This window comes from Plutella xylostella, chromosome 18 (assembly GCF_932276165.1).
Source record: "Plutella xylostella chromosome 18, ilPluXylo3.1, whole genome shotgun sequence".
Classification (NCBI taxonomy): domain Eukaryota; kingdom Metazoa; phylum Arthropoda; class Insecta; order Lepidoptera; family Plutellidae; genus Plutella; species Plutella xylostella.
Genome location: NC_063998.1, coordinates 9,133,361 through 9,153,254, shown reverse-complemented (window position 1 = coordinate 9,153,254; position 19,894 = coordinate 9,133,361). Strand labels below are relative to the sequence as shown.

Genomic DNA, 19,894 nt, shown 5'->3' with positions numbered 1-19,894 from the left:
TTTGGATACTTTTTAAACCTGTTAACTGGAAAAGGGGGAGTCGATTATGTGTAGTCTTTTTATGTGTCAGCATATCCAATGAACGCGTTAACTAGTGATTCAACCAGATGCCTGCGACATATGCATATGTACTCCTTTTTTATTAGGTCTATCATACAAAGTTTGATGTTATTCATAAAAGAAATACTTATCAAACCATTTTATAGGGGTAAGTACTAGGTACCTACTTATTATTGAAGCATGACTGATTGCAATATGCATGATGCTCTTTTAATTTCATTGCTTACTCATAATTTTAATAATTGTATTTGTAGACTGAAAATTAGTTTCGCCTTGACTGCAGTTGAGTAAATAAGTCATTGTTCAGCATTTCACTACTGCTGTGCTGGCTCTTTAAAATAATGCAATAAAGAAAATCTATATTTACCCAACGTAATTAACTAACACTTTCATAAAAAGTAAATTGTAAAGCTTATAGGTAGGTACCTAAGTACTAAAGTTATGGTACTAAAGTCCTCAATGGCGAAAAGAAGAAAATATTCTGTAGATTATTATTATGTTGTGTCGTTACCGTCTCGGGACCATGGGGTCCTGGGCATTTGGAAGGCCGTTTGACAACATTAATTTATATGAAATGTAACACCAACCGACGATTTTTCCCTGTGCAGACTATAGAAGTAAACCCAAGGAAAATCCCCGGTTAGTGCAGGACTATTGTAGGATATGGAGAAACTAATAAGTACAGGGTTATGGAGTGGGGTGCTAAATGGACTGGGTAACTGGGACTATGGAAGGACCATGGCCCCTGCCTGACCTATATGTTTCACACACGGATAAAAAGGCAGAGGGTGACTCGCACACACATTAAATGGGCCCCCAAAACAGTCGCTAGCACATTACAGTGACGTAGCAACAAGGGGGCAACATGGAATGAGGTGCTGAGGGTGGAGAGGTATACCAAGGCTCTCAGAGCAATCGCGGATGCCGGTCAAGACCTCTACAAGCACTTACTGGATATACATCCTTCCTCCGAGCATTTCTGCTCTAGCGGTACACCACTCAAGCCAGCCAATAAAGGCAAGCAAGAGGTGGGAGATCCTGTTCCTCGTCAGTGTTCACTCTGGACAACCAATAAAGGCAAGCCAGAGATGAGGACCAGGGGTTCTATTATAAATTCTTTATTGCACATAAAAAAACATTGTACAAAGGCGAACTTAATGCTAGTAGCAATTAGCATTCTCTACCAGTTAACCTTTGGTGATGTCGAGAAAGTGGTAGATTATCGTGTTCATCTGAACTGAAGGAGTAGCAGGATTTCGGTATGTAATAATCTAATAATTATGATGTGAGTAAATTAAATGTCCATGCTTCTTGCTATGTCGGGAATCTCCAATATTGAAAGTTAAGTAAAGGCTTCCTCATTTATTTTCTATCGCTCGTAAAATTTTGATTTCCTACTAATTTTTGTAATTTTTTTGTTCTTGGTGCAAATAAAGTGTGTGTGTGTATTGTATTGTAATAGCTATAAGGAAAACGGTGGACCAACTTTTATGAAATTTTGCATTGTAGTAAGCTAACTAACAGTTTTGATTGACTAATACGTAGTCTACTCTCCGTCCCCGAATTTCCACGTGAAAACCATTTAAGGCGAAAGGCGAAGGCTTTCATGTCAATAAATATTGTGATCCGTCTGTTTATATTGATGGATCACAATGTTTATCTTGAGTGTAGCGCTTGCCAAACGAAGCTCGAGGGAAAAGCAACTCAATGTGCTTGGATTAGTTGTAAGTAATTCGTTCACTCATGGTTTCGTAACAAACTTCATTGTTCGATTTTCCGTCTGCCACCAAACTTTTCCTTCCTTTAGAAAATACTGGCTTGCAAAAGAAAAGGAAACCTCGTATCATCAGCTCCTACTACATACGAATACGAAGGAGGCTTCAAGCGGTCTGTGGCGCAAGAGCATAGACAAGCCAGACTGCCTCAGTAGAGGCAGATACGCGTCGCGGCCCGGTCGTGCATCCAGCCAGCATGTCGGCCACCGTGGAGAGTACTTGGAAGTAAGTGCGCGCGCTCCGGCGAAAGTGTTCCATTTTCGAATTTTACTTTTTAATCTGTGTCACCTATTTACGCGGTTACGGTTTGTTTTTTTTTTTGTTTGTTTCGGTCTTCAGTTTTGGCGGTTTCACGTTTAGATTTCGAAGTGTTTCTTTACTTTTTAACTTTAATTGGAAAGTGGTCTTGTTGTTATTGATAAGATTGCGCTAATGGGCGTCCATTACAGCGTGTTTTGAAAGGAAGTTGTTAGAATTAAAAGTAAACTTTGGAACTCGGATTTGTTACAAGGTGTCAAAAAGTGAAATGTAAATAAGTCGTTTTATTTCGGTCATGTCTGGTGCCTATTGTTAGGAAAAGGAAAGTTTATAAATATTTATATCGTAACAGTAACCTATGAAGATTCGCCGGTTAGCCGACGACGTCGCTTGGTTCGGGTTTATGACCCTGTGTCTCTGTAGTTGTTAGTCGTTTGACCTAGAAATTAGTTGTTGTAAAGCTTGTTTATCGTGAATTATCCGACAAAAAGTGTTTTCACACCATTCAGCGAATTAAATTTAACAATCTATAGCCACTTTGTTGAACGTAAACAACATTTAGATATCAATTCTGAGTGCGAACCTTGTGGTTTTCGTAGAATAACAATTGCGGTAGTCTGTGCATATCACAGCACATCCTGTATTTTGGGAATTTTTAATTTTTGTTTGTAGTAAATAAAAATATAATAGTTTTAATCTACGCAGGAAGGAGTCGAGATAAATACTCTACTTATTTATCTACTGGAGATATCACCACAATGCGCAAAGGTCTCTATTAATGGCTCATTATTAATTATGCCTAGTTAACTATATGCAGCATAATTATAAAGCTCACTAAGGTCTACTTTGAGTATTTATCGATGAATATTGCAAAAATATTCTATAAGTATAAGTACAAAACTTACCTACTTAATCGATTCTTGCCGGCTACGTGTATCTCTCTAGTCTTCCTCTAATGTATGTACATATTGTATATATACTAGGGTTTCGTTTTTCCCGACTTTTTTCTGTTCCCGGGAAACGGGAATTTTTTTCTTGATTTCCCGGGAATTCCCGGGAAATGGGAATTTATTTTAAATGCTTGGTTTTGCTATTTTCTGGTATTAAAAGTCTATTAAAACACGTACAATTAAATCAAATATACTTTTATCACTCGTATAGGTAGAAAAAAGCAATAGTCAGATAAATTAACAACCAAAATTATAATGATTTGTTTTACATGCCAAATCATTTGGTTTTCTTAATAGTAAATTAAAAAATAACAAATGTATTATAATTAACAGTTTGAAAATAATATTATTATGACAAATAATTAAAATAGAAAATTAATTAAATTTGAGGTAATGTTTGCCTGCCGATAATTTTTTTTGGTTTAAGGTAGGAGAAACAGATAAATAAAGATGAAAATATAGCATAGAATCGATTAAAAATCAAACCCGGGAATTCCCGGGAATGCTATTTTTTTTGCTATTTTTTGACAAATTTCCCGGGAATCAACACCGGAACGAAACCCTAATATATACCCATCGTACAGCCTATTTTGATAGAGCCACCACTTAGGACAGCAGGGGCACGTTAACACCATAAACCATAACCATTTCAGCTAGGGGGAAAATGTCTTAAGTGACAATCAATATTTTCTCGGATTACTAAACATGCCGTTTATAATGTTATGTATGTTACGTAGGTAGGTACGTTACCTTGTTACAAATTTTTATTTTTAGTCTAAAATAGAGAAAAGTTGTACCAACTCAACACTACGTGAATGCCATTGAAGTAGGGAGACAATGGCACATTGTGAATGAGAGATAAGTAACTGTTAATTGGCTGTTTTTTATAACCTTCATAATTTTGGACGCTACTATTCTATAAAAATGTATCTGTGCAGCGAACACAGGATCCGATACTATTTTCGAAACTACACAAACATATGGAAAAAACAAATGCCACTTTTGGAACAAACCAATTTGCCTTACATTTTGACAGTGACAGTTGACGATACTGTTCTTTTTCCATATGTTTGAGTAGTTTCGAAAATAGTATCGAATCCTGTGATCGCTGCACTGATAATAATTTAAAATTGATATTCAGATGATTCGAGCTATTCTGATCGATCAAGTGAATCGAGACGTGAAACTGACGAGGACAATTAACTCGTTAATTCCGGTATAAGGAGGTCAGCATTTGCAGAATTGATGAACTCTTCCCGATTATCCTATACGGGGACTCTGTGTACCCGAGTGTGTGTCCGAGTTGTTCTATGACTATCATCTTCTTCCTAGCCTTGTCCTTATTTAGGGTCCGTCCTTTGTGCGTCATGTCACGCAATTTTACCCTATCCTCTATCATATCCTCATTCACTCCACACTCTCTCATATCTTTTTTCACACGATCCCACGCCACGTCTTTCTTGGTCTTCCTCTCTTACGCCTTCCTTCAGGTCTCATTTCCAACACTTTCCTAGTAATAGTACCTTGTCTTCTCTTCTCATGACATGCCCAAACCAAAAAAAGGCGATGGCTTTTCATCTTCTCCACTATAGGAGCCACTTTCATACTTCCCCTTTGTATACTCATTTCGTATTCTATCTTTTCTTGTAACACCACACATCCATCTCAACATTCTCATCTCTGTCACATCCTTCATCTGTAGAGAGAGAGCGTTTCGATAAATAAAACATCTGAAATGTGAGACAGTGTGTAGACAAAATTCGTCCCATAGAAAAAAAAAGGCAAATGTGACCATAGCACAGTGGAGACGCACTAGAAAAAGAAGAAGGAGACCGTATCAAAAAAACGGACACCACTGGGTTAATAAATGCTATTAAGATGACTGAAAAAAGGTTGGAAATAACCATTCTAGGTTAAACTTGTGCCACTGTAAAATACAATACAATACAATAAACTTTATTTGCGATTTATGGTGTATAAAAAATACTAAAATATAACTTAAATAACAGAAATGCACAAATGGCGATCTGTTCCAGACAACCGTTGTAACTAAGAAAAGATAAAAAGGCCATTTAAGTGTACTTACAAATATTATTTTAAAAAGAAAATATACATAGTCCATTAATGCTAAGTATATCATGTACTGCACTATAGCAACTGAAATTATCCATCAATTAAATATTAACTTACTTACTTTAGTTTTGCTAATGCACGCAGGTTCAGACTTACGTCAGAAGCAGAAATTCTTCACAAAGTTACTATTTCTGCTTTCTTAGCACTTATTAGTGTGTGTTAAGGGCTGTTTTCCTTTGCCTTCGTCTGCGTTAGTGTGTAGATAGTGCAAGTAACCTACTTGCAGGATAGCTTTTGCAATTGGGCAGAGTATTAGCAATGTTTAGTGTGGACATGGCGATTTGGAGGTACCGATGCTACTAACGTTTTTTTGCGTTAAACGTACTATTAAAATGAAATCATTAACTAAATGTAATTTGATAAATAATTTAATTTAAAAAAACAGTTAAAATTACGTTTACGATGTGTAGTGCACATTATGAATTCCTTTTAAAAGTAAAATCAATTTTACATTTTATTTCAAAATTCTAATGTTACATTTTCTTTATTCTTGTTTCTTGTCTGATATTATTTTAGTTTGTTCGTGAAATCTGCAGCTTCGCAATAGCTAATGCCTGGCCCTTCGGAATTTCAACATTCACTATGTAACCTAACCTATGTGGCCCTTAGAATTGATAGTCGCACATAGAAATTGAAGATAATCGACTGTATACACACTGTCAATTGTTATTTTCATCTAAATTACGTGTATACTTTCACAGTCAACGAAGACAAATAGGTAGGAGATAATTATAATAATCGAAGATTAGTATGTATTTACATAATTTAAGATTATGAATAAAAAATCCCAAGAGTTTTATTAAACACTTTATAACATGAACCTTAGCCTAGCCTTATAGCAAAGTCAAAAGGAAGTTCTTACTTAACATTTACAAAGTAACAAGTTTGAAATTCAATACCTACGTACATTTTAAATCCAAAAATGGTCGTTAAAAAAAGTTCGCGATGGGTACAGTGGATCTAGTGTAATACATAAAAGTTAATTTCATTATAACATGACATCTCAGCAAGCATCCACAACCATGACGATAACATAACATGATGCGATGACTGGTACCAGTAGATTAGTATAAGATTGTTCTAAGTCAGGACGGCAACAGTAACTATTGCGTGCAGTTATTCAGGCCCAAGGTGTAGGAGTTTGCGATATACGAGACTCTTCTCCCATGAGTATACTTACGGTAGCCTGCCTATACGTATGTTTTAAACAAGCCATGCAATGCTTACATTATGCTGAGGGCACAAGCTTAGCCAAGTGTGAAAGCTCCTACTACCATAGACTTTAGTTATGGTCTAAAAGGGTAGTGAAAGCTTTACGCAGAAAGTAGCTGAAATAAGCTCTTATTTAATAAAATAGGTATACTTAATATAATCTTCCAAATACAAAAGTACTACATAGTAAAATTCAGTATCCGTAAGTACCTACATTTGAAAGACCAGTAGACTTGCATTTATACCAAACAGCAAATACAGACGATTAAGAGCAGACAATAGTAACAGTATGATTTACGTGATTCCTATCGTTAGATCATAGGTTCAAGGGAAAACCTGTTTTATTATTAGTGAGATAAGATGCTGGTATTGTAACTTGATGGCGTTACGATGACAATACAGTAACTGCTCTCAGTTTTTTCATTGAATGGTTGCTGTAATAAGATAAAGTCCTCCTCCTCCAAATTTATGGCAAATGTGACTTGTAGATACTTGAAATCATAATATTATGTCTCACCACAATCACACACACACATCAATCATCATTATTAAGTAATCATTATTTATTTTATTTTTTTTTTCTTCTTTTTTTTGTTTATAGTTAGGCTAGGTACCTTTAGTCATAATTTTTCTTAAGTTTAGAATAAGTTATTTAGATTGTATTGTGTACATAGATATTTACAGTTTGATTAAATGAATTAAATACAGTAACTAAAAAAAAAAAAAGAAAAAAAAAAAAATCATTATTCTAGTTATAATCATTTCAATGTGAACCTACTTAAGTCCTATATTCTTCTTTACTTACTTAAATAAAGTTCTCAATTGATTCGATGTGTGTATCGTTAACATAATCGTGTTGCTTCTTCAATAACACACTTCACATTATATTTTAATTAATTCAGAACTAACACGAAACATAAGTTGCCTTGCATAATGTATCTACCTACCACCGTGAAGAAAAAATAATTATTTGGGTTAAGTAATTTTATAGCATAATCTCTTCTTTATTAAACTAATTATATTTCTTATGTGTAAGCTTTTGAGTAGCTACATAATGGCAGAATTTCTAGTTGGTAGTATTTTAGGAATTTAATTGGATGACAGCTAATGGATCTCCCAAGACGAATCGTTCAGCTTTCCCAGCACTAGCAATGTTTTAAGAACTGATATTTCTGTACATGATTGCTACCCTTCTTGTTTTACACACACACAGCATAATTACCTAGTAAAAACTAAGTAGAATTATATATGTAAGTAGGCACATTACGTATATTTTGCTGGTATAAAACCGTCTCACAGGAAATGGCAAAATTTAGATTTGATGACACTGAAAAAGGAAATAATTTTGTAATCATCAAATTACCGATCCTATTTTGCATTTTACGTCAATCAGGTTGTTTATGTCGGTACTTCGGTGGGTCGATGACTGATGATGATGACTATAATGAGTGATGGCAAGTTATAATCTCTAACCAGGGTAAAACCCTCTCAAGTAAAAACAAACCATTCGGGACAAAGATAAGTCACAGATAAGTCTTTTTAGTTAGGCTAGCGGCTAGTATAAAAAACATACAAATTATAAACTTTTGCATCGCTCTCGCTGTATAATTTGTACAAACAAATGCAGTCAATTCAAATAGTAGAAAATTTAGACTTATCTATGAAATTTCATGCGCAGACATGACACAGAAGGCATAAACAGTCATTTTCCTCATCCATTACCGTGATGATGCTCGTGAAATGCAAAATAAGTAGACTATTATCTAATAATTCACATGTTTAGACTACGTCCAAGTGAGTATGTCCTTGACAGTCACGGTAAATCACTCTTACTATTATCCGACAGATTCACACCCACATTACAATAATAACATTCGTACTTAACTAGTTAATAGCCAACACAGCGTGACATAGTGTTAATTTTTTGGTACTTAACTGGAAAATGGCAGCCATTGAAATCTATTTTGTTTTATTTAGCAATGTCAAAACATACAATTCTTAGTTCGAAAACGACTTTATCATACAACTATTATCCAGCCAATATAACACTGAACTTGAGCCCTTAGCTACATATGTTTTGCGAGTGTTCTCTCAGCAGAAACTGTAAAAACTCAACATTTTCTTTCTTTATGTTATAAAAATATCTGCTCTATCATATTTTCTCCGTTATAATGAGAGTGACCCTTGGTGATCGTTTTAAGTCGTTGTATGAGTTGTTTCTAATTATATATATTGTAATTGCGATGTTTCTGTGTATGTACCTACATAATACCGCTGTATATGTACAAGATTAGGAATGATTTAACACACAGGTCATAGTTATAAGTGTAAAAAAGTTTATATCTGCATAGTTATAAAGCGGAGTTCACACTGGCAAAAAAGACTCGACGAAATCTGGTTTAGAACTGCTAAAGTTGGCGGGTGCGGGTGGTAACAGCTACGCTAGGAATTCAATGAAAACTGCATCAGAAAATGATCACATTAAAATGAATAGAGACACATAATTTTATTATCATTGGAACGAACGATACATCCGCCGTTCTTTGTTATCTTATCAGTGGGTCACAGTTCAGTTCTTATTTACCGGCTTCTAATAAAGTCCTATTATAGTCATTTTTAGGGCTTTACCATCAAAACTTGGACACATGCTAAACGCTGTCAGTTGACTGTCAAAGGCCTTATAGATGTGACAAATTTTGATCTAAACACCAAGTAAACATGGTTTTATTTTTTTGATGAGTGTCACAGTATTTTGTCAATTAATTCTAACTGAATTATATATCGTATTGAATTATAGAAGCACTTTCGCCGTTTCGTTAAAACACACACGCGTTCAAACTAATATAATAATTCAATGAATCTCTATGTATCGTGACAGGGTCAATGATATTTAATTAATTAATTATGTGCGCAATTTGTACGGAAATGATGTCGGAATCAGGAATACATTCACCACTTTTTATTTAGATGGTACAGTGCCGGGCTTCATGAGCCGATTTACATTTAGCATATTATGCAGAGATAAGAGATATACAAGAGGTATACAGGCAATATTGTATGTATTTTAAGACATACCTAAGTACTTTTCGTGTGAGTCGCAAACTGAGATTGTGAATATTAATATGTTTTCTTGTTCATCAGTCAACTGAATACATATCTAAATCTTGTCATTTGTTTCACCTAGTGTTCAAGGAACATAAAAGTAGTGACCTAGGTATATAGCTGTATTTATGTTCTGTACCGACGAACTTTTTGTGAGTTTTACGTGGTTTTAGCTCGTTTCCTCATTAACTCACTTACATAAATATAAAACAGATGTAATGTCTCCACTTGCAGGTCCAAAATATCGAATAACATCGAGATCCCGAACCTGACGCGATGCTGCTTCTGCGTGCCGCTGCGCCGCGGCCTCGTCGCCTTCGCCTACGCCAACCTGGTGGGTTACAGCTTCATTATCTCTACTATAAAGTCTGTTTTTTAATCTTAGATACTAAATTGTCAGATTCTGAACGGTTCATCAACTGTCGATTATCCCGCGAAAGGATCGTTCTAATGGCGGGACAATTGACTGTTGATGAACCGTTCAGAATGCTTTAGCCCCAGTTTCACCATACTCTGTTAGATCATAAAAAGGGATTAGTTTTGACATATCTGTCAAGAAGTTAATATGGAGATGAGGTATAATTGATGACATTACAAAGTAACAGGGGTGTTAATGATCTAACAGACTATGGTGAAACTAGGCATAAGGATTGTAAATGATTGCTAATGTCCGGTACCTACTTAGTGAAAACCGTGGAAACCCCACTGGCAACGTGAAAGAGACACATCCATGATTGTGCTACTCATAAAACCGGATAGCAGATATCTGATTGTGATGAGTCAGTACTCATTATTTCTCAAACATAATACTTACAGCAAACCTCATATTCGGTTTTGTAATCTGAACTAAAAACGAAACGGTGCGCGAAGAGTTGTTTAATTACTTGTGAAAACAGTCGAATCTGACTCTCGATGGATAGTTTGATATCACATGTTAAACTGAATGGGCGATACGTGACATGAGTTTGTAAAAAAAGTTGCTATAGACTCACCACTGACCACAAATTAATGATGCCGAATGCTGTAAAATTTTGCTTACAATCTACGCTCATGAATCACTGACCACATCCTCTTTCCCGCTCACTCACTAACCGATCCTCATCTCCCGTCTCCCTCCAGGTGCTACCCCGAATAGCTAGTCACCCCGACTAGCTACAGAAAGCCAGTAGGCGATCTAGGTTATTTATGACTTCCCGGAGAGACCCCGGAGATCCGAGGGTTTTGCTCGTTCTTTCCTCCTCACTCACGAACCGCTCCTGATCTCCCATCTCCCTCCAGGTGTTTTGCTCATTCGTTCTTTCTCGCTCACTCACTAACCGCTCCTCATCTCCCATCTCAGGTGCTGACGCTGGTGGTGTGTGGCATCCTGTCGTACTACATCTCGTACCTGCGGCTGCACGGGCTGGGCGCCGCGGAGTTCCCTCGCCTGGTCGCCGACACCGCCGCCCTGGTCATTGAGACTGTCATGACGATAGTGTTTATTGTCGCGCTGCATAAGGTAATTTCATTGAGATTTTACGTTATTTTCTGCTGCATGAGAATAGCAGTAATGCTCCAGGATCGAAAATCTGTGTGTGCTGCTTGGGATATCTTCCAAGAAGCACCTAAAAACTTGGTCTATCGATTTGCCCAGCTATACCACTTGTCAGCTGTCGGGCCCGATTTTTTATCGGATGTTCCAGTGGTTATTTGTTACATCGATTTTACATATAAAAAGCTCATCCGATAAGTTGGAACAATGGGTTTAGGTAGGAGGATATAATTATTACCAGATACCTGACAAAATTTGTTCAAATAGCCCAGAGAGCATCCCAAAACAAGCTCACATATCTACGATCTACAATTAAACTTACAAAAGAAAATAATGAAACTGCTTATAAAATAAAATAATAAAATACCCTACGTGCACCCCAAAATATATCTCAAAACCTCACCACAACCCCCCAATCCCCCCCTTCCAGAAGCACGTGACGCTGATGAAGATCTACCTGCACTTCGAGATCGTGTTCTCCTTCGTGGGCTTCCTCTACTCGCTCGCCTTCCTCACCAACGAGACGGCCAGCGAGCTGTTCCTCATACTGTTCCAACTCAGTAAGTTAATTGGCATTATCAATAATCAATCACTTGACGTCAGGAATCATTTTTTTTCCTTTGGACGTCACTCTTTGGGCCACCCTGTATAAGTCAATGCAACATCATCATCATTTTGCTCTATTTTCTCAAAGTAAGTCACCAACATGAGAATGATCGCATTAGCATCAGGCTGTTCGATTTGTGGAATTCAGACATCAAACTTTACGTATCGATTGGAAGTTTAAAATCAATAACTATATGTTTTTAAAATCTAATATGCACGAAATGCAAGCCTGAATACATAAATTATGAAATATATTATTATCTAAAGACTTTGCTATCCAAAACTGATGAATCATGATTCATGATTCACAAACACACAATCAATGCCAGTGTGTTATATTGTTAAAATGATCCTACATAAAAAAAAACAAGTAAAAACCCATATAACCAGTTTGGATGCACGATGTTGTTGAATTTTAAGACCTGTACCGGTTTTTATTCGTATATGTAGATATCATCAAAGGTATATCAAAACATCTAACAACCCCACATTTGTCAATCAGACTGCGTCTCCCGCTTAAAATTAATGATTCCCTTAATCTATTCCAGCTCTTCAAATCTACCTGGCGATCCTGATCTGGAGTCTGATACTGAAGATGCAGCGAGATGGGACTGTCAAGTACGTCAGAGAAGACGCGTAGTACCGGCCCAGCGTCCACTCTACTTACCACTGGAATAAAAGGTTGGAGCAAAGTAACGAGGATTAAAGATCAGGTGACCAAGGCTGATATTTTTTCAGGTGCATAACTGCATAGGTATTTCTAGATGAAACTCTACAAATTATAGGTTTAGAAATGTTTGATGGAGAATAAGATCTAATTAGATGTCTATCAAAACGGAATTTTACTTTTCATAGCTATATAGACATTGTATAAAATTCAGGTGCTAAGTTAGACGATGTGATAATGTGCCTCTTATGTAAGGGAATTATTAAATTATTAAGATATTAATTATAGAATAATAATTGAAAAATACCTAATCCATAACAATTATAATAGTAACCTTAGGGCTGATTTCTATATTCCTAGGCAGGTCATGTCTGACTTTATACGTAAGAAAGTATCAGCAAGTATATACCTAGGTACTTTTATTCATCCCTTACGTAGTAAACCTAGATTTTGAACAAGGACAATAAATTCAGTAAAATGAGATATTTGTTATTTACTTAGATTTAGAGGTAACGAGTAACGTAACGTAAACGTGTTCAAAGTTACCATGATTTATCCCGTGTTGTAAGTTACATTATTATTGCTGTTTACATAAATACCAATGCAACATACGTCGACCTAAGCATATTTTTGGTATTTTTTGTATCTCTGTACCTACTGTTAATTTTAACCCTAGTGTGATGTAATTAATGAGATGTTTATTTCCTTATTATCTTATTTGAGATGATCGTTATTTTTCTATCGACAGAATTTGATAATGCCGTTTACAGGCTGATAGCATTATAATTTATTATTAAGTTATAATTTGTACATATAATTCTTAGTTCGTAGATGATTATCATTAGTTTTCATAAGTGCAATTATCATTAGTTATATAAAGTCTTATCTATGTTATGCCAAATTAAATTTAGTTTTACTTACCGACTAATCCTCCTCGTTGAAATTTATATATGTTACTGTAAAAGCCCGAACAACGGTAAATCCTAGGATTTACCAGTAAATCTTAGGATTTACCAACATGAGTTGGTAAATGTAAGGATTTGTGAAAATGGGTAATTTTTTTCTGGCTTTTACCATCAGAATTTGGTAAATGCTAGGTTTAACCACTGACACCTAGTAAAAGTTGGTTTTGGGAATAAAACAAAGATTAATTATTACCTATTCATTTATTTCAACCCAATAACCACTTGTCGAAAAGAAATTGGAGGTCAAGGTCATTCATCAACTTTTGGGCGATGTAATGCACCGGATTATGGTATTTATGTGTATAGTAATAGATGCGAATTATCATTGAATGCTGGATTATTGGAAAATAACTTTATTTTCACTCATTCACTGAACGATAATTTAAACACGGAAACCGGAAGTAAAATAATTTTCACGTATTATTATTGTTGACGTCGAGTAAAATAGATTGCAATAATAAATATTTCTTAAGTTCGGTTAGTTATAAGTTATCATCATCATCACGACTCATTACGTCCCCACTGCTGGGGCACGGGTCTCCTTCCAATTAAGGAAGGGTTTCGATCTAGTCCACCACGCTGGCCTAGTGCGGGTTGGTGGACTCCAACACAAGCAAGCTTGTGCTGAGCGAGTTGTCGGGTAAGTGGGCAACCTGACTGTCAGACGTTTTCAAGCCGCCCGAAGGCCTCTGACTAGGCTTAACGAATGCTGCCGAAGCAGCAACCGGGACCCACGGCTTAACGTGCTGTCCGAAGCACGAAAGCATCCAGAAAAGAACCACTTGAAATCGGTCACCCATCCAATGGCTGACCATGCTGGTTGTTGCTAAACCTCAGTGATCAGTTACGATCACTGAAGCCCGCTCGACTACGGACGCTTTGTTCGACTATGGAGGTTATAAGTTATAACCTGGCATTTTCAACATTTACCGTGCCTTAATGTAAATCCTAAGATTTACCAAGTGAATAGTGGTAAAAGTGCGAATCGCAAAATCTTTCGGGCTTTTACCATTAAGAGTTGGTAAATCTTAGGTTTTACGCGTAAATCTTAGGATTTACCGTTGTTCGGGCTTTTACAGTAACATATATACAGTTAGTAAGTAATAAAAAAGTTTAATACAAAGTAATACAAACACAGTATACATATATTGTAATATTATTACTATAATATATATACAAATTATACAACGAACTTAAAGCCCTATCCCAACTTCTTTCAGTCTACTTTTGTTTCCAAACTTAATGCGATCCAAGCTACCGCCAGATCAGCTGGCTACCTCCACCAACACATTAGCCATCAACGAACCATGCTGCAGCATTTTGTCCATACATACACATTATGACAGTTTTCACGTATGAGCATTGGAAAGATGGTTGATTGCTAAAGTGCGGTGGCGCTACGCCAGCACTTCACCGGCTAGCAATAGTGCGTCATGGCGAAGTCCTTGTCTAGCAGCGACCTCAGCCGCTCCGTCTGGTCCTGCTCCTCTTCCAGCTGTCGGTAGTAGCTACCCACCAGCACCAACATGTAGACTCGGATCACTGGGAAATAAGTATTAACTGGTTAGAACAAAAAGTTTAAACTAAGCCCCAGTTTTATCATATAGGTTAGATCATAACAAAGGAATTAGTTCATTAGATTCTTCAGAATTATTAAATTCTTGACAGATGTGTAAAAAGTCAACAAGTAATCCCTGGTTAAGTCGTCCCTAATAAAAAATATTCGCTAAGTGCATCCTCCAGCTGCCGGTGGTACCTGCCCACCAGCACCAAAATGTACACGCAAATCACTGGGGAATTAATGTTTAGTCTCCACCACGATTTTTAATAGCGCAAAAAGTAAAATCGTTATGCGCACTTAGCTTTATACCACTTTCAGGAACCGTCTTTATACTTTGTTCATAGCTACACACTGCCAGCGAGCGGTCAGACGTCTTGTCATTCCAATATGTCAGCATAATTCTAACCAATGCATTTTAGGATAAAAAAGGCATCGTTATCCCCTACCAGATTTTCAATCCTTCCCTCTAATCACCCCACTCACTGAACACAGTCCCCTGCAGCAGGTAGTAGCCCAGCAGGTCCCGGCTGACCGGCAGGGCTCCGCTGGCAACGTACGTGATGAAGAGCAGCAGAATGGCCACCACCTGCACCGACACCCACACCAGCCACGGACGCATCAGGGAGGGGGTCTCCTGGAGTGGAGAGATTATGGGGAATATAGTGTCATCGTTGTATGTAGCTACGTCTTTCTTAATGTAGACAAGGTACTTTTACTTAATGCATTGTTAGGTAGATATGTACTGTGCTTCTCTTTCTACCAGTGGAAGTGGTAGGATTGTTGCTATATTTTGGGTAGAGCTAAGCTCACACCCGAGATCAAATATCGGTCCAGAAAAGTTAGCAGTTTAGTCATTGTATGTACTAACATCTAGAGATTTCCTCTATAAGTATTAGAAGGTGAGATATGTGCAATTTGTGCAACCAGTACCTACTTGACTCTTCAATAAGTACCGCGATGTAGAAAGTCTAATATGGATTGTATTATTGGCATCATCGACGTGCATTCCGTTTCACTGCCATCTATTGTTAGTTTGTAGTACTGCTTCGTTTCTAGGATACCCTCGACACAAAGCTGTACCAGACAACCAACAGATGGCAGCACACATCTTACCCTTAAAGCTCCAATCATCATCAGAGTAGACAAGAACAGCGTGACGAGCGAGTGCACGGCCGTGTAGACCACGGACCCCAGCCGCAGGAGGGGGGCGGGGGCGTCGGGCGAGGCGCCCGGCAGGGCGGACAGCGCGCGCCCGCAGTGCGCTAGCACGAAGATTGAGTATAGCTGGAATGTGGACAACATGAGGTGGTTGAAACGATCTCTTATTAAGGTAACGCTACGTAAAATCACAAAGCGTCTATTATTGAGTATAGCTGGAATATAGAATATAAACAGGATGAGGTAGTTGAAACGGTCTCTTATTTAGAGGTATGAACGTAAAATCACAAATCGTCTATTCTTGATCGTTTTGTATTGTCAGGCACTGATAAATAAAGTCACACAAAAGTTCTGGTTTATTATGAATCCCTTCTCATAGATATAGGTAAGTATCGGTGAATAAGACTGTAAATATACTTAGTGCAAACCTAGATTAGAAAGAATCAAAATAACAAAAGAAGGTAAAATTTCTCTTCCTAATCTTCCTTTTCTAGCTAAAATCCTAATGCCTTACGAGTCTCTCTCTTCTCTAATCGACTATTTTAAACCGGGTTCAACAGAATAATTAAGTTCTTACTAATCGATGATATAAGTCAGCAGTTTAGTAGAAAAATATGTGGTAAGTACTTACAATGAGTATGAGCGCCGTGAGCACGCAGCCCAGCTTGAGCGAGAAGCAGCCGAACGAGCGCCGCGGCCGAGGCAGGTTCTCCATCGACACGGGGAACGGGAACTCTGCAATATTCCATCATCATCACCTTTATACCTAGTTTAACCATAGTCTGTTAGATCATTACACCCCTGTAACATTGTTACGTCATATCTATATTAAATTCTTGACAGATATGTCTAAAGTCAACAACTAGGTAATCCCTTGTTATGATCTAACAGAGTATGGTGAAACTGGTGCTTATCCATCCAACTAAGATGGATGTCTAGAGTCGCCAATCATACTGTTTGTTATTGTTTATGTTAGTACTTTGTTAACTTTAATGTATATCAAAGTTAACAAAGTTAACGTTTTCTAAACTTGAAACTACGCGTAAAAGTCCATTGTTTTGAAAATATGTTTTAGTGCCTTAAAACTGTTCCTACACAATTTTTTTCCGTGTTAGGATAAGAATTCTGTAGGAACTAAGTACATATTATTATTTTCTACTGTAAACTAGACTTAACTATATCGTTTCTACTCACTTGAATACATCCTAGGTTGAGTTGTTTAACTTTTGTTCACACCAAAACACACTAAATTTTCTAAACGAAGACAGCCAATACCTTTGTTCACTGATCGGTACCTACTGGCTGTAGATAGCGTATTATCAATAATATCATAAATTAATCACGTACGAAGATAATAAAGTTATCTGACCTATTAGGAGTTTTCTAATATAGTATAGTTGACTGTAATTTATAAATGACTAGCTGTTCCCGCGCGCTTCGCTTCGCCTTAAAAAGTTTTCCCGTGGGAATTCCGGGATAAAAAGTAGCCTATGTTCTTTCCCAGGGTTTAGACCGTATGTATACCAAATTTCATTCAAATCCGTTCAGTAGTTTTGGCGTGAAAGAGTAACAGACAGACAGACAGACAGACAGACAGACAGACAGACAGACACAGTAAGGATAAGAGCATTTAAGGACTAAAATTGGTCGATAGTGGTTACAACCTAACTGTATCGAAATGTTTACAAATAAACGAATTTCTATTAATAAATTTTACAATACAACTGTTGTAAAGTACTTCCTGAGCAATACGCAAGGGTAAGTCTTGATATCCGAACCAAGATACCAATATCTATAGGTACTTATGTGTGCCAAATAAAAGCCTTATTCAATTCATCAGTTTCGTTTATATTTCAACATAAAACTACAACAAAAATAACACAAAAAGCTAGTCATTCTTATTTCTAGATTATCAGATCAAAGGCATTTGGTAACATTAAAATAAAATCCTACATACAATACTGATAACAAAACAAACATAAACATTGCTCCTAGAACTTCAAGTTAACTCTACATAACAAACATTCGTTGGGAACCATTTATCTATCCTTACACTAATACAGTCTCATTCAATACGGATGTACTACAGCCTGTCCACTGCTCGACACTACCGTCTGTCCGGCGACGACCGGCACCGGATGCGGCACCCGGACCGGCACCGCCGACGGGTACGGCACCGGGTACGGCTGCGGCACGGGTATCGCCACCCCCTGCGTCACCGTCACAGGTACCGGGTGCGCGTACGGGTACGGGAACGGCCTATCCACCGGCACAGCTACCGGCCTATGTATGACTTGAGCCACTGGATGAGGAACCAACACAGGTACCGGCCGCGGTCGTATGACAGGTACGCCGACAGGCACCGCGTACGGTACGCCGCGAGGTACGGCCACGGGTACGGGGTGCGGGACCACGATGGGTACGCGGTTGAGGTACTCGGTGACGGAGTGTCGCGTAGGGAGGTGACCGGGCGCGTACACGGTGTTCACGATGTGGCGTTTGTTGTGTTGTGATGGTGATGTTGATGATGATGAGCTGGATACGTGGGTGATGGACAGGACGAAGAGTAGCTGGAAAGAAAAAAATATATTAAGTATGGCTGCAGGTTGCAATAGCATTATAGGGATGTTCTAAAAATATACCCTCTGTTGCTTAGGGTTTAAATATAGAAGTCAGGAAAAGGAAATCACGAAGTACCAACAACATTTGCTATACGAGAAATAGATTCTTGAAATGAAATTTTCTTTTTAAAACAGTATCAATTATTGTGATTCATACATAATTTATAATCAATCACTTACAAAATAAACGAGGGCCATTTTCTGTAAAAAGGAACAAGAAAAACTAACAACTTATCGAAGCGTGTCAAGGAAAGAAAGTGCGTATATTTAGTGAAGTAAAAGGTATTTATATGCCCTGCGCGGGAGTCAAACCCGCTGCTATGTACCAGTGCCACACATCCGCGGTGAGTACATAGCACGCCTTATGTACTAGTATGGGAGTACGGAACTGCAAACGCCCTGTGTAAGCCGCAAATATCTATACAGAGCTGTTGTAAAAATAGTTGGAAAATAAAGACACCTTTATATGTATATATATGTAATACACTTTTATAGACATATATACATATTACACTTTTATAGAAACTATCGCCCTGACGTTAAAGCAGGTCGGTAAGGTGATAATTGATTCATAAACTAGAAACTGTAAAAGTTTTCTTGATGAACCAAGAATGCTGAAATTAAGATACTAAAACGATGCTCAAATGTCACTCAATAGGACCTACACTGTTGGTGCTGGAGCGCTGTAACGAGATAGAGTCATGATAATCATGACTCTATCTGATGAGACTACTAGTTAATTTCTTGTCAAGATCGAGTGACCCACATATTAAAACAAAATTCCCTGCAATGCAATAACGCGTCTTATTTTTGTGTCATCGCAGATTTCCTTTCTAACCATATTTATTTTTATAGAGCTGAGTCTAACATCAGCTCTATATACATGCTTTCTACGTAAACTCTCAATACATGCCACACATGACATAGGTACCCGATAGCGGACTAGATGTGTCTAGATCGAGACTTGGACGTAACACTAACCTGACCGGTGTTGCATAATGTGCTTGCTACTGATTGTTTATGTTAAACTTGCTGTCACATTATTCGTGTTTATGATGTAATTATATCATAGGCACAGCGTAATGCTGTACTATATTGTAGACTTATAGTAATTTTAGAGCTTAGAGACATTGAGATGGTCATACCTGTCGAACAACCGATAATCGTTACAGAAGACGAGTTTCCGATGGAAACCACGAACAGGCCAAGTACGCCCTTAGCCCACTGCACCGAAGGTTTGGACATAGATAGAAGGTTTGGACGAGGTAAACAAAAGACAGAGTTCTGCTATAAGT

The 19,894-nt window shown here is 37.5% G+C and overlaps 3 protein-coding genes across 3 annotated transcripts; 1 reads left to right on the top strand and 2 right to left on the bottom strand.

Moving 5' to 3' along the window:
- Window positions 1-1,904: 1,904 nt before the first annotated feature.
- On the top strand, window positions 1,905-13,196 carry LOC105386856. Its single transcript, XM_011557502.3, has 5 exons — window positions 1,905-2,060; window positions 9,725-9,824; window positions 10,830-10,988; window positions 11,452-11,581; window positions 12,176-13,196. The coding sequence occupies exons 1-5, from the start codon at window positions 2,032-2,034 to the stop codon at window positions 12,265-12,267; spliced, it is 510 nt and encodes a 169-aa protein (XP_011555804.1). The 5' UTR covers window positions 1,905-2,031; the 3' UTR covers window positions 12,268-13,196.
- Window positions 13,197-14,356: 1,160 nt separating this feature from the next.
- LOC119692673 lies at window positions 14,357-17,325 on the bottom strand. Its single transcript, XM_048627308.1, has 5 exons — window positions 17,173-17,325; window positions 16,610-16,713; window positions 15,934-16,104; window positions 15,304-15,454; window positions 14,357-14,801 (listed from the first exon to the last, which is right to left on the bottom strand). The coding sequence occupies exons 1-5, from the start codon at window positions 17,180-17,182 to the stop codon at window positions 14,677-14,679; spliced, it is 561 nt and encodes a 186-aa protein (XP_048483265.1). The 5' UTR covers window positions 17,183-17,325; the 3' UTR covers window positions 14,357-14,676.
- Window positions 17,326-18,012: 687 nt separating this feature from the next.
- LOC125489918 (cyclin-dependent kinase inhibitor 1C-like) lies at window positions 18,013-18,797 on the bottom strand. The gene is made up of 2 exons (XM_048627514.1): window positions 18,780-18,797; window positions 18,013-18,548 (listed from the first exon to the last, which is right to left on the bottom strand). The coding sequence occupies exons 1-2, from the start codon at window positions 18,795-18,797 to the stop codon at window positions 18,048-18,050; spliced, it is 519 nt and encodes a 172-aa protein (XP_048483471.1). The 3' UTR covers window positions 18,013-18,047.
- Between the last annotated feature and the right edge of the window lie 1,097 nt (window positions 18,798-19,894).

Bases quoted from the DNA above. Each gene is read 5' to 3' on its own strand.
- LOC105386856 (XM_011557502.3), top strand. From the start codon at position 2,032: ATGTCGGCCACCGTGGAGAGTACTTGGAA. The intron at 9,825-10,829 runs GTGGGTTACAGC...CTCCCATCTCAG, and splicing joins CCTTCGCCTACGCCAACCTG to GTGCTGACGCTGGTGGTGTG. The intron at 11,582-12,175 runs GTAAGTTAATTG...AATCTATTCCAG, and splicing joins CCTCATACTGTTCCAACTCA to CTCTTCAAATCTACCTGGCG.
- LOC119692673 (XM_048627308.1), bottom strand. The intron at 16,105-16,609 runs GTAAGTACTTAC...TCCACATTCCAG, and splicing joins TCACGGCGCTCATACTCATT to CTATACTCAATCTTCGTGCT. The intron at 14,802-15,303 runs GTGAGTGGGGTG...CTTATTTCCCAG, and splicing joins GCTGCAGGGGACTGTGTTCA to TGATCCGAGTCTACATGTTG.